This window comes from Vanessa atalanta, chromosome 6, assembly GCF_905147765.1.
Source record: "Vanessa atalanta chromosome 6, ilVanAtal1.2, whole genome shotgun sequence".
NCBI classification, from domain to species: domain Eukaryota; kingdom Metazoa; phylum Arthropoda; class Insecta; order Lepidoptera; family Nymphalidae; genus Vanessa; species Vanessa atalanta.
In genome coordinates, this window is record NC_061876.1 from 11,367,297 (window position 1) to 11,382,710 (window position 15,414).

The window sequence follows — 15,414 nt, forward strand, 5'->3', positions numbered from 1 at the left end:
GCTTGTCTTGAGAGCCTTTCGAACTCATTTCACCACGCTGGTCAATGCGGTTTTGTGACAGAACTTTATTCGGTACATACAGGTTTTCTCATGAACTACTTGGCCATCTCGGCTATCATGAAAACGAAAGCGAGACAAAATAAGTTTGTCACATGGGCTTACGTTAGTAACTGAAATAGCACTGGGTAAACCTCCAATTAGAACATCGGTTAATATTACGCCAAAGGGTTTATGGTCCATATCTATGTAACGTTATTTATAATATAGAAGGTTATGAAAATCACGCATGCAATTATGTCACGTAAAGAGTCATTGGGTTATACTTTTGTCCATAGAATTTAAAATTGGCGTTGACTACAATTTCATGCCTCGAGAATCATGTAAGTAGTAGCTTTGTAGTCTCATCGAATTATGAAAGTGAAGAAATAGATAAGTACTTGAATTTGCACATTCACTTGACCACTTTAATATCTTCTATAAAGTAGTTTCATTAATTATATAAATTAGGAATATAATATCTATCAACATTTAACCTTTATTTCTTTCATTTAAAGATCTACTTGAAAAGCTTGAGTACTAAATCAATGTTTACCGTTAAGTGGACAGATCAATCATTTGTTAACCATTTTCTTCAGTCCTTTATGTACCAAAATATGATGTTCATGATAAATAAAAACTAAACACGTACAAATTTTAAATATTTTTTTTTTTTTTTTTAAATATAAACTCAATTCGAATATTTAATGATTAACATTAAATACTGTTTTAAATAAACATTAATAGACGCTGATACTAATAATTAGGTACACCATGCGTTTTCAGATTGACACTTATCCAATCGCAGGATCTAAACGACTGTATTTAGCTGACTTGATATGTACCAAAGAATGACAGATTGAAAGAATTTATTGAAATCGAAAATTGAGAACATTTTGCAGATCCACCGTGTAAATGAACAATTCACAAATCAGTATTATAATTATTCCTTACATCGCCATGCGTCACCAACCTTGAAAGCTAAGATGCTGCGGTTGAATCCAATCTCGGTACAATTGTCAGAAGTCAAAACATATTGTAATTTTTATTTATTCCGATTTAATTAAAATACATAATTATAATATACGAGGTTTCGTTGTGACAACCGAGTTATAAGGTAGAAGTTGTTTTAAAAAAAAATCGAATCGTTAATGACCGTATAAATATTACCTTCATAATAAATAAGTCAGGAGTTAGGACTGCTTTGAAATAATTATTTTCAGAACAACAACATAGCATTCACAATTGTCATATTCGAAATTTACCCTAGTATAAGTTTCATGTATATTTGTTTAGTAGTTTTTCAGCCATTGCAAAAGAGTCTCTTAATTTATTAGTATATATTTTGTTAATTATTTATTTTAGCACCGATATTAATTATTTAGTAAAGAATGAAATATATTTTTTATCATTAAAAAATCTTGCTTAATTTACCTTATCATACAATATAAAGTTTAAATAATGATTTCATGTTTATTCACTTTTATTTTAAAGAGATTTAACGAAATATCGAAATCAATTAAGTTTTTGAAAGTACCGTTACATTTTCGAAACCTGTACTTGATATTGTGATTCGAATATACTCATTTCGGGTTTTCAAAAACCTTACTTTCAAGTTACAATATAGTAAAAATTACGAAAGTAATCTTGATACCATATTTAACAGTATCGAAACATAAACATGTTTTTGTACAATCCGTTTTTCTTGCCTATGTTACTTGATCTTGAGGCAAGAAATCTGTTTATGTACATTGAATGTCACTTATGATAGTAGAAATAAAAGAAGAAGAACAATAAGAGACAGAGTACGAAGCTTAGCTATTTTGACATTTATGATTGGTTACATTTATGTATCTTTTAAATATCTGAATACCGAGTTAAATATATAATGTTTGTATATTATCGTGTTATCAAATCAAATTAAAGTCTTATGTATATATTATTAATATTAATTCAGTCAAAAAACAGCGTTTAATATTTTACCGCTTTTGAAAGTTACGTAATTATTTCAATATTTTGTTTTTAAATCTTATTTGGAATATATATATAGATGAGTGTATAGGATATATGGACTGACTGAAAAAAATCCAAAATAAAGCGATTTTACTAATAACAATTTCAAGCCGTAGTTTTACGAATTAGGCTCCAAATTCATCCCTGTAGCAACTTTTCGTTAGACACAATTTAAAAAGACAAGACGTTAACGAAATCCTACGCGGTCTGAAGTATGTGATCGGTGTATGGGGCAAGGTACCCTTCGCTAATAAATCAATAATAACAACACCAATTCCAGAATTATTTTTAACTAGGCTTATTAATAAATGTATGTCTTATGACAAGATAACGTTAATAATAAAAAAAGCGTGGTAGTGTCGTTGATTTTCAGACAAGATATATATGAATTTAATTGTTTATATAAGTTTATTGAGTCTTTCATTAAAATGTTGGATAAGAGAATCTATTGAGTTTCTTGTCAGTAAAAAGTGCTTGTATGAGCCTTCTTTAATAAAGAATATTTTGACTTGATCTGATTTGTTTTGTATAACTTCCACCTTATTTTATTTCTTAATCCATGTCCAAGTTCAAATAACCACGACGCAAAGCCGTAACGTTCTCGATTACTCAAATGTGGTAACCTTATCCGAACATTAGAGGGGCCGCTAATATCGATCAATAACCGAATACGATGTTCATATTGCGTGCGACTAGCTAGATTAACCAACGACTTGGTGCAAGCGATTTGTGTCGTTCCTTCATTTAAAAGTCACTTTTCGATATTTAAACTACGAAACAGCTGATGAGGCATTCAAGTATTTGCTTTGTAATATATTATTTTATAATCTTTCATAGCGAAATATAAATTTGATGTTATTTTGGTTGGCAGGGCCGGCGTTTACTATCTAGGCGCCTCGCGGCTGGTCATGCATTCGGCTCATTTTTATTAGAACAGGGTCGAAATGGGCCGCAATTGCCTAGCTGGTTCTAGGGCCGTCTTGACCCTTCTGGGGCCCTGGAAAAATCGGACGACCTTTTCTTTCGTACGTAGCGTAAGTTTAGAACGGTTTAATCGAGGACTAACTCTAACAATAGCGGCAGAGGATCGAGGTGCATAACCTCAATAATCTACAGGATGCAGAAGGCTCCAGACATCGCACTGTTGGTTGGCTAAAAATATTTGAAGACGCTCAAATCTTGTCATAGATCTTGCCCACGCTTCTGATTATGCTGGAGCAGATCGTTCTCCAAAAAAATAAATTTATATAAGTTTTTTAATCAAACTAAATCAATGAATGAACTTTGATTGGAAACTAAGCCTAGAAATATGTAGATAAATTCAAAAGTTCCAATAGACGGGTTTTTATTTATATTGAATTCAGTACCACGATTATCGTCAGTCTGGAAACAATAGCGTGTTCCTTAATGAGCTCTGTGATTGATAAATCTTTTAATTAGCAGTGGATACCGATGAGTTCCTGTACCCCGTATTTGGAATATGACGTTTTTCGAGTATAATACAAGTAAGAGCTCATGAATTCTTTTTTAATGTATAATTATAAATTCCGGAACTGACTGAGTCAAGAATATTAAAGTTTTTACAGTCAAGGAAATGTACGACGCAACGACAACATTAACATATACCTAAAAGACAAAACAATGTATAATATTAAATATCTTTTCGGACACAATATTTCCAGTTAGAAAACTAGTTTAATTATTAAATTAACATGAGCACGGTGAATAAATTAAAATGCGGTAAGTTATACGAATACGATAGAGAATTATGCTTAAAACAAGCAATAATTGTGTAATATTCACGCTGATAATGAAAATATTTGAAATAAGTGAATAAAAGATTAACATGCTAATGGGCTTAAATATGTATATTCGTATAATCTTATTAACCTACCCCTAATTTATAAAACACTAGAGAGGGCTTTCAGAAGCCCTAACAGTGAACAATCATGCTTGATTGATTGTTCAAATAGTTTTTTCTAGGATTTTTAACTTTGTTTGATTGTACATGTAGATTACTAATAAATTGTATGTTTTAATTAGTTGCATCCGATATAATATTCGTATAATATAATACATACGTATTCAGATATTTAGGTACATCTATTTATGTTAAAGTACCATTAATTTTGAATATTATTATAATAAGCAACGACCCTAATATTATTTTAGTAGTTATTCTGTTAAGATGTTATTATAAGTACAGAATTGTAATGTATGAGGTCCTTCACACTTCCTTGCCTCGAAGACTCATTAAAGCTGTGATTTCCCCTAAATAAATTACAGCTCGTAACCGATTGCTGGCCCTTCGGACTATGATGTGATATGTGCCTACATATTTGAGTATTGAATATTATATAAAATATATTTTTACTTTTACATATAAAGTTACTTTAATATTAAAGTGAAAGTAACTCACAGTTTTTTATTTTGAGACTCTAAAACAATAACAATAGCAAAAGAATATCCGTTAGTAGCATTATCTTCTTTGTTCTTAACGCAAGTTAAATTATTAACAATACCAAGTCACATCACAAAAAATATGAAGATATAGTTAAGGTCGTTACTCAACACCTTTTAATTTTTTTTCCTCTTTCGATAAAAGATCATGGTCTAACGCCGACACGGCGCCACCATACAACGAATTAGTAAGATTATATTTTTAGTTATCATATTAATATTTTTTTAAGATTTTGAAGTAACTATTTATCTTATTGTATTTATACTTTTGATAAATATCTATTTTTATTCATGAATCATAGAAGTCTACATTTAAAATTTATATAACAAAGCTATCAGCCTGTTAAAGCCTGTCCCCCTTTTTGATGTGAAGGCTAAGGCTTACTTCGCTACGCAGCTAAAATGCTGGCTACGGATCACAGGTCATATGAAATATTTTCATGTGAAACATTCAGGTTTCCTCGCCATATTTTCCTCACACACATGAATTATAAACACATTAAAACTCAGAGGTGTTGGTCCGAGTTTTAACACTCCAACTCTCGGCCATCTCGGCTAGTTTTTTAAATGTATCTGTAACTTTTATGAGTCAATCATTTCCATTTGTTTTCATTTGTACAAAACAAAATTGTTCAATTATCGTAAACATAATATTTAATTATTTATACGTGTATATTTATTTAAACCACTTCTTATAGTAACCACAAATCTACTGGGAGGATGCCTTTTTTTACTTTATTAGTCACGAAATAGGATTATACTAATAATAAGATTTTATTTATATTTAAATTATTATCTTAAACATTAGCTCTAGTGCGATTGTGGAAATATTTTAATTCAACAACGAATCGCTTTAATATGCAAAATATTCATGGTGTATTGAATTAACATTTAATAAAATAAATATATTTACAATGCTCACGAAACATCGATGTTTTATAATTAAATGTCAGATTTTATATAATGATAAAGGCAAGGCATAAACATTTTGTGTTAATTTATTGTAACAGTTTATTAACATTTGTTTTAAATTTCTTTGTAATCTAAAACCTTATTTTATGTAACATCTGTACTTGTTATAAATACGTAGGTACGGAATAATATAACATTTATTTTTATTATAATGTAGGATTTAGTCACGAAATAGAAGATTATTCGAAACATCTTAAAGCAGGATATAGGCGATTGCTTCGAATTGGACACAATTAAATGAATTGGTTCGGCACATAGGCCAAAAGCGCTATAAATGCTTCTATTCTTGTGGATCTATGATATGAAACTAGTAGTATGAAATTTGTTATAACATGTATCGCTTGACGATTATTTTATGCAATGAATACGTAGTTACATACTTATCACTTCCAAGAAGGTTCCTTATTTCATCTATTTGAATATCTTTGAATTAAATGTATCTTTTGTTGGAACGAAATCTTATTTATTCAACACGGAAATAATATTAGAATATAAAGTACATTCTTTAACTCGTTTTTTATTAGTTTCAACGATTCCACAATAATTTCACATTACATTACGATAACCATGGAAACCGCTTGAATTTTTGGGTAAAATGCCATACAAAATATCCATCAGTATAAACACCATGCGGCGTTAAAATAATGTAAAAAAACATCTTATTAATTATAAAATATGAGCCATAAAGATGAGCCACAAGTTTTTTTTTAAGTGTAGTCCATTAAACATTAGTTCAGTAAATGTTACTTTCTTGCGTAAATTATATATGAAACAAGTAACATTCAAGAAAAGTCAAATATAGTAATTTAATTTTCTCTGAATAGATTTTATAACTTATCCTCATAATTTGGTGACATTAGAATAGAGACACTGTTTTAAAACCAGCGGAACGGGATCATTAACAAAAACTCGTTTTACTTTTTCTATAACTTGGCCACTAACGTAGACGTAGATACCTTCCGATGCTTTAGCCTTGTGTTAGAGTCGCCGTATCTATCCAAATAGCGTGGGATTTGAATCACTAATGAAACTATAATGTATTCGCCGGACTTGATTGTAGCGAAGATGGGTACTAGTTGTTTGATATATAAATAAAATACGTAAAATTAAGTTTATATGAGTCGCATCGCTCATGTGCTTTTTTAATAAAAACAGACTGTGCCGGACATAGACCCATACATTAAATCATATTCAAATATTTTTTTATTAAATTATTACTTAAAAGTCAATGACCACCATTAGTCATTGACGTTGTAAGAAATATCATCCATTCCTTACATCGCTAAGGCGCCACCAAATTTGGGACCAATGATTTTATGTCTCTCTATGGTATGGTACCTCTACGCTCACTAACCCTTCAATCCAGAAATCAACAATATAACTTTGGCAGTAGAATATTTGATGAGTGGGTGCTACCTACTAAAATAGGCCGGCATAATGATGTTTTATTTAAAGTTAAGCTAGAATTACAACTACAGAGACACGACTGTACATCGTAGGTTAATATATATTTATTGTTATTCACAGTAAGCTATATGCGAAAGGATTTGTATAAATTATATTATGTAGTATATGAAATCTATTTATTACAACAAAAAATATTGATATAAGCAGGTTTAAAAGCATCTTTGATATTTTAAATTAAGTAAGACCAAAGTAAGGTAAAATTGGGTCTACTAAATAAATTAATAATATTTGTTTAAAATAATATTGTCCATTTTTTAATGTGATGTTCTAATAATAATGTATTACTAAAAATCATTAATAATATAATATATATAATTAAATAGACAAATATTAGAACATCGAATATAAGTTAAAAGGATGTCCGATAATCTCATAGTTAATAAATGAATTACATTAAGTATGAGTATTAAAAAAAGGAACCCAAGTTAGAGCTAAATGAAAAATTACCATACGACAGAGCAGAGTTGAACCGGTTTACATTTCGTCTGGATCAGAAAACGTTCCTTAGCATTTAATAATTTAAACGAATTTCGACCAATGGAAGTCAAATAATTGAAAGTAAAATTATTTTATAAAACTAAGTATATAGCACGTGGTTGATATTCAGCCTTTTTTAGGAATAGATTTTGTACACAGTACCTTTCCAATGATAAAAGTTCATTTCACTTCTCCTTATGAAATACTTATAAAATATTCCATTAATACATATTAAATTATTCGATTTAGTTAAATAGCCTTTTCATTATTTTATATGTATGCGTTTAATTTATTTTAGGCGTTATTTAATACTATTTACTTTATTATCTTAAAAAATTAGTATCTACTTAAATATAATAAGTAAAATAAATATTATGATCGCCCTTCGTTGTGAAATTTTATAAATAATATAAAATAGGAAATTTTCAATTAAATATAAAAATACTATATTAGTATATTAGACGCACAATAAATATTTTTAATTACCTGGGGTGAATTGCTGTAAGTCACACGTTGATTATCAACAGACGAAGAAATAAGAGGCTCATGCTCCTCACCTCCGGCAGTCATTTTGAATAACTTTTTTAAAAATAAATTCGAAAAAAAATAATAATTTATTTTTAATATATCACAAACATGATAACACTATTTATTCTGTTTAAAAAAGTCACACACGTGTTTATGGTAATATTTGGTTTGGCGGGAAAGACGGTGCGTGCGTCTGTCAAGTGATGTGTAACGCTAGGCGGTACGCCCGGTACTGTGACCGTACTCAACAAATATAACAGTCTCAACATTTCTCGCCACAATTCACACATTTAAATGACATAGTTAGTTTAATTTCTTATATTTTACGTTTAATTTTTCTGTTTGACGATCTTATAAATGATAAGAGCAGATGACGTATCGCACTAAAAGCATCTAAATTCCTTTGACTTATAAAATACATTTCGACATTTTCCTTATTTAAAAAATAATAATATTAGGAAATTTATTTCAAACAATTATTTAATAGTAAATTAAAAAAATAAAATAAAAGCACAGGTAAGTATGTAAATGTTTATTCAAAAAAAAAAAAACATATTTGAGATAGCAAATAATTATTCGGTAAATTATTTATACAATATTTTTAAGAATATCCTTTATTTCTTTCGATACTCGTATGATTACAAATGACACATGACAAAGGAACTATTGTATGTAGACTTGAAATGTTTTATGAACCTTAATAATAAAATGCCTTATCAATATATATGTTATGAATGAGTGGTGACCCATTCTCATTCATAACTAAACATTGGATTCTATACGTTTACAAGGTAACATAGCTTATATATACAGAAACAAAAAAAGGCGCAGAAATAAAACCTATTTTTAAATCGAAACGTGATCAACTATTTGAGTCACCTAGTACAAGAATGTTTAAAAAAAAAAAACTGTCTTATGCTTATGCTGACTTAATATGCAAATGTATATAATCCGATGTCTTTACACAACATAAATCTTACGAACTATTTCACGAGACATACACTTTCAATAGTAATATTTGGTGAATATTTCTTACAAAAGCTGGATATTTTATATTGGAATCATGCTATTCATACCGAGATATTCACAACGTACATAAAAATACACTTTCAAACTAAATATATTCATTGTAATACGTAAAAAATAAACAAATAACATAAGTAGCTTCATTACACGGAACGAATTTATAATTAAATGTTGACAGCCGTTATGCCAGAATATTTAAAACAATAGTGACAAAACAACAACATAATATTCATCTAATCACAAAATATTAATTAAAAAAAAAACTTAATAAAATAAAAACTAATGTTGCGATCAATACGAATGACGAACATTTTTATTTCATTACCTGTTAATTTTATTGTATTGGCTGCATAATATTGTCTCATTTTCCTAAATGTGGAAAAAGCTTTTAAAAAAAAAAAAATTATCTCTTTCAGTTACAACGAGGCTGTCAAATATATATTTTTCGAAGCCATGTATATATCAACGACTACAACAAGCGCTCACGTGCCGCACATTTTATACATAAATAAACCAGTATTTACATTGCACATACGGTTCGTGTACTTAAACGTAATTTTTAGGTTATTTAGCACTGCATAGGAAGAATTGAGTTATGACTATTTACCGAATACATTTGTTATAACGATTGATACAAACTATCTCCAAACATCGACGTTTAAACTCGAGATGTGACCAAGCCACCCGAAACCCGTATATGAACACTTTTTGCTTTATGTTGAGTGAGGTAACATCTCCGCGTTGGTCACTCTACAAAAGTCGAGATCAAAATTGTACATAAGTACTATGTAACGGTGTTTTGAGGCACGTACGCATGTCTCGGGTTTAGACATTGATGTCTGCACAGCTATATTTAGATGGTAAATATGTTAATAAGATAATTACTATATGAAATAGATACCAGAATTGGGGACGCAATTCGGACGTACTTTTTTATCTTTCTCCAGATATACATCTATTTGTTTTATAATACGCATCGAAAACAATCAAATATCAAATAGTAAAGTTTAAGAAAGTAAATAATGTAATAAAATAAAGCGAGAGTTCATTCAATTGTTAAGATTTAATCAGACAGCGTGAGCGTAGAGTTATCACGCTTGAGTTTGTAAATATGGCGTAAACAAATATAAATCTTTAACGTAACTATAAACAGAACTAATGAGTCTCATCTCACTAGCAGAAGTACATAAATGTTTAAACTTATAATTAAACAGTCATTTGTTTATCAAAAACATCTTAGATGCGCTTTTGTCTTTTTTTGTGGTTATGAGAAAAGTCTTAACTTCCGCAACCGACTGCGCAACGTGTACAGTCAAGTTCAAATATTTTTAGGATTTTAATATTTATGTAACATGAAATGATTAAACTAGAAGCAACAAAAGTACCATAATTATGCATTCATTACTGTGATGGTCGTTTTTGTCAAGTACTGAGTTATTACGACGCTAACGATCTTACGCTTCAACATCGACACTAAATACAAGCTTAGACGACAGCTATACATTTACAACAAAATATTTTATATACCTAGAATTAACCATTCATAATATTGAGAAATCTAATTAAACCTAATGTTCTTTTTTATTGCAATAGTCATTAAAGTATTAAAAAAATCGAAGTAATGATGACATCACAAATTTAAAATCATTAAGTTTTTCGACATTAATTTAAGTTTTTTTTCTGTTATAAAAATACAAATAATGTAATGTAATTATAATCTAGAGTCTAGACTATACAATTTTTATATTTTTATTGTGATATCTACAACTTTATTATCAACTGCTGCTCGTTCCGATTTCACTCAACACAGCGCACGCAACGAAATCTTTCAAAAGGAATAATTTTCCCCCGTTTTGATATATGGTTCATTGATACTCTGCTCCTATTGGTCATAGCGTGGCGTTATAAATGCTATACCTTTCTCGATATATGGACTATCTAACATTGAAATATTTTTACAAATCGAACCAGTAGTTCCTAAGATTAGCGCGTTCAACCAAACAAACTCTTCGGCTCTGTAATATTAATAACTTATGTATTTTAAATTTACAGTTTCTGGTATTGTTTATTTTAAAATTGTATTCAAACATCAAATGTACTTTATTCAAGAATGCTCTTATGACCACTTTAGAATCGTCGTTATCATTGTTCTCTATTACAAAAAAACCTACCTAATCTACACATAACTTTCATAATCCCATAAAACATTTACTTCGCTACACCACATTTTGTCGCTTTCACGCACATACGTTAATTAATTAGGTTAGAAAGAGACAAACTTAAATACTGCCATAAGGCCGAGGTTGCACAACGTTGTTCTTTTCCTCGACTTCGTCAACAATCTTTACTATTTGTATATTATGAAATTAAATTTATATTAAATACAATTAACGAACATGTCTGTGGACCTTGTAATTTTAAGATAAGCACGAGTTCATTATTAATTTAAATTATTAAGATTAAGACTTGTGTAATCATGCAAATAGTAACTACCGAGTTTCTTGTGGGCTATTCGCGAAAGAATCTAATTCGATTTAAAAAAAAACACGATTCAATATTGCTAGACGTGCCAACTAGCTTATCACAAGTGCATATTTTAATAAATTTATTTTTATTACATTAGGCTGAATATAATATTATCAATGGTTTAAAATTAGAAGTAAACCTTTTGTCTTGGTGCCTTTGCCGTTCAAGAAAAATAATATATAGAGACAACATTAATATTAACTGTCGAAATAAGTAAAAACTTATCCATACGAACTAATATTTAAGATTTATTATTTTTGTATAATCTTTCAATGTAATATTAGTATTATTGTTTAATATTTGATCTGTGCGCAGATGTCCCGCTCAGTTTAAGGCCTATTTCAAAACACATAATATTTGTAAACATTACAAGTATTATCTCTGCCGCAGACATGACTGATAACATTAAATGCACGCTTTGTAGAGATATAAGTGGGCTCTTAAATATACCGTTTTAATTAAATGTTCAAAAAGTTAATTACATTATATTTTCTTCATCACATCACATCTCTCATGACTGACTGACTGACATTCAGAGCCTAAAGCCTGTAGGTTTAGAAACGTTTAGATTTTTTTTATTTCAACTAGGTGAACAGTAGGAAAAGGTTTTTGACAAATGTCTTGAAAATACGTGTTAAGATATTTGTATCTAAATGTAAAAATGCAAATTCTATCAGCGTTCGAGGATATTTGTGCTACGAAATTTAAATGGTCAATTAAAAAAAATGGAAACACGCGTCGCGTCAAACGGCAAACAAGTAATAGGTAGATCAGGCAACTGAAACACTCCAGCATTTTGATTGCCATATTCTGACCAAAAATGAATAACCATTCGACTGTTCAGTCAGATGGTTCTTAAGACGTTTTTAAACTGTATAGAGCATGTGTGTTTCATTGCAAGTTGTCTAAAAAGTAAACAAAAGACGACCACACAGACGTTTTGGTGTGAATTTTAAGTTCCTGATAACACTCGCATCGGAGCAGTGTGATGGAATAAACTCTAAAACCTATACGCAAGTAGAAACTATTTGCCAAGCACTGGTACATAAGAAGGCTGTTACTTTACTTTTTAATGAAATTCAATCAGGAAATATAGCTTCAAGTAATTTATATTTTTCCAAAACAAAATATACCAACAGAAGCATCTCAATTATTTTGTATATAAATATTAAGTATGAACTTTAAAAAATGTATGAATTTGATACAATTATGTCAGACTGACCACGGCCGTCTCACATATCTGTAACCAACACGTCGAACCAACCGCATTTATTCTATTTTTAACATATTCGCTATTACTTTGGTATCGATAAAATTTATAAATCAATGATATATCTGCAATATAATACGATTGAAAAAAAAAATACAGAAATAGGACATTCATTTTTAAACAAACAGGATTAATCGGACAAAGAGTAACAACTTTTAAATCTTAAATTTGAATATTAAAATTATTAATTTGTTTACAATTACAATAAATTCATAATTGGAACGGGCTCACCTCACCAACTAAAAGAATGAAGTCGAAAACAAACTATTTTGATTTAATTATTAAAGCAAGAGATCTTTCAAATAAATGCATCGAAACAAGGAACCACTACATTCATAAAGAAACCTCACGCTCGATCAAAACTAATTTAAATAGTCCTATTTCAATATATATTTTTTAAAGGTATTCTAAGATCAGTCCTTCTAATACCACAAATGTGAAAGTGGAGCAAGCGCTCGTGTCATTGTTTACGGGTTTGAATAAACATAGACTCTGGTCTAAAAGTTTGATCCTCTCTTCTCAGGAAGTTTTGGAACTTACTCCACAACAAAACAAGTCAAATCTAGCTCCACGCAGTTTAAATGTCACAACTTGCTTTACGGTGAAGAAAAATTCTTCCAAAAGTGTTCATCAAACACACATTGGAGTAACAAAGGTGGTAGAAGGACATGGTCAAGAGAACAGTTCCCAGTTAGCCCAGCAGTGGGAAACTAGCAGGCTGTTATATTTTACTCTACTATGTTACAGATTACTCGTTTCTCATATGTATTTAAATGCATTATATCGCCGCTAGTAAAACAACAAAAGGTTAGACTCATGAAACTCCGTTATTAAATTAAGAAGGAAAATAATATAAAGAACATCCTCAATTCTGATATCTATAAAAAGCACATAAAATTCGATAAAAATTTAGAGGAATTGAGTAAAAAACGTATTCATATTAAACACGAGTGCTAAACTAAATTCCAACTATCTTTAAATACAAGCTAAGTTTCGTAACAAGTGGTTCAGTACACGACACCATGAGGTAGCCTGAAGTTATTAAAAAAAAAAAACTTACGAACAAAAACAATATGATCCTAAACGTTTAAGATATAATACTGCTACAACTATGATATCTATAAGTTTTAACCTTAACAGGATTCGTTTTGAAAAGCTATAATAGTACTAGAGACTCGCTGTTAAGGGACACAGCACAAGAAATGTTACGTACAGAGTTCGAAGAACGTTGCGTCGTTACGTCAAGCTTAAATGCCCTTTGTTACCACGTATTAGAGTATTTTATTGGTAAACCTTGCAATATTAAATTATTTGTAAAGTATTTAAGTTTCTTTCATCGGTTCTTGTCAGGTTCGAGGTTTTTTTTTCGAACAGGTGTTGAATTTTTTAAGATCAATAAGGTAGTGTAATGCTTCTATATTGAATATAAACTTTGACTTACGCAGGATGACGTAAAGTCCTTGCGTTTGTATTGATAAATATCATTTGTACTGCGGCTTTTTACCAACATTATTAAAAATAACATCTTTGTTATGTCGCAGCTTTTGAAGTGTCTTCCTCTTTATAATAAAATACATCGATATGAGCGTGGATCGTCAGTGTCGCGGTCCATAAGACCCGCACGTGCAACAGAGCGCGTCATATGCGGCGTCCTGCTCACACAATTTATCACCAGCGAGTCTTTAATACTATCATAATAACGTACGCTACTTAACATATTAAGAATGAGAGCATTTGCCTAAATAACATGCTAGAATGAGAGGGCAGAGCAACGACGGTTAAACATTCCATATAAATATAATTTACGAACCAAAATCACTTACATACGAATATCTTAAAATTAATTTTCAATAAGATATATTGCGAAAATTCTAACGATCTGTTTCCATTGTACATTTCGAATCGCACTCGCCCAACCTAATCCCAGCGCTAAATAATCAGTCTTTCTAAAACCTCACTTCTAGGCTCGTGTCGATTCATTCGGATTTCAATCTGCATATACCTTAATCGATTTTAATTTAAATGCTTACACGCGATAGAATCCAGTGAAAAACCGTGTATTCAAAGTAGAGCAAACATACTCCTACACACTCAAGGCCACGATCTTGTCCATATTTACCAAACTCGCATGTACGTATAATACCGTCAACGTCACTTTTATGAATTGATCTATTTAAATAAATGGAAACAGATACCTCTCGACAAACCGCGTTTATATCACAGCCAAAACGACCGTCGCAGCTCGATGCCCATCTTATAATGATCCATATACATCACGTGACCACATTTTTATATAAAGATATGCTATAGATGCGCTATATACCGTTACAATTATACTAAATGACGCTATTGATCTTCAAATGGAATACTTTCCAAGCTATGTAAATCTAATTTACCGCACGATAAGACCAAAAATGTGTATATAATATATATACTTAGACAAATACAGATTACATAATCACATTACATAATTATTTTAATTTATATCATTTCACAATAGGTAATTTTTATTTATTAATTTAAATATAGCTTTTAGTATGTATGTGTAATGAATCGTTAATTTATTTTCATTTTGTTCTCTGGTGTTTTATAATCTGTGTAGTTTTTTTTTTATTGGCAATCTTAATATAATTCCGTAC

The 15,414-nt window shown here is 30.0% G+C and overlaps 1 protein-coding gene across 1 annotated transcript in view; it reads right to left on the reverse strand.

Annotated features, from left to right (window-relative positions):
- The window catches only part of LOC125064517 (protein white), a 34,421-nt gene extending 26,268 nt beyond the window's left edge, over positions 1-8,153 (reverse strand). The window contains exon 1 of the mRNA XM_047671611.1: positions 7,912-8,153. Coding sequence (XP_047527567.1) covers positions 7,912-7,995 — 84 coding nt within the window. The 5' untranslated portion in view covers positions 7,996-8,153. The remainder of the gene's footprint in view (positions 1-7,911) is intronic.
- Positions 8,154-15,414: the final 7,261 nt, after the last annotated feature.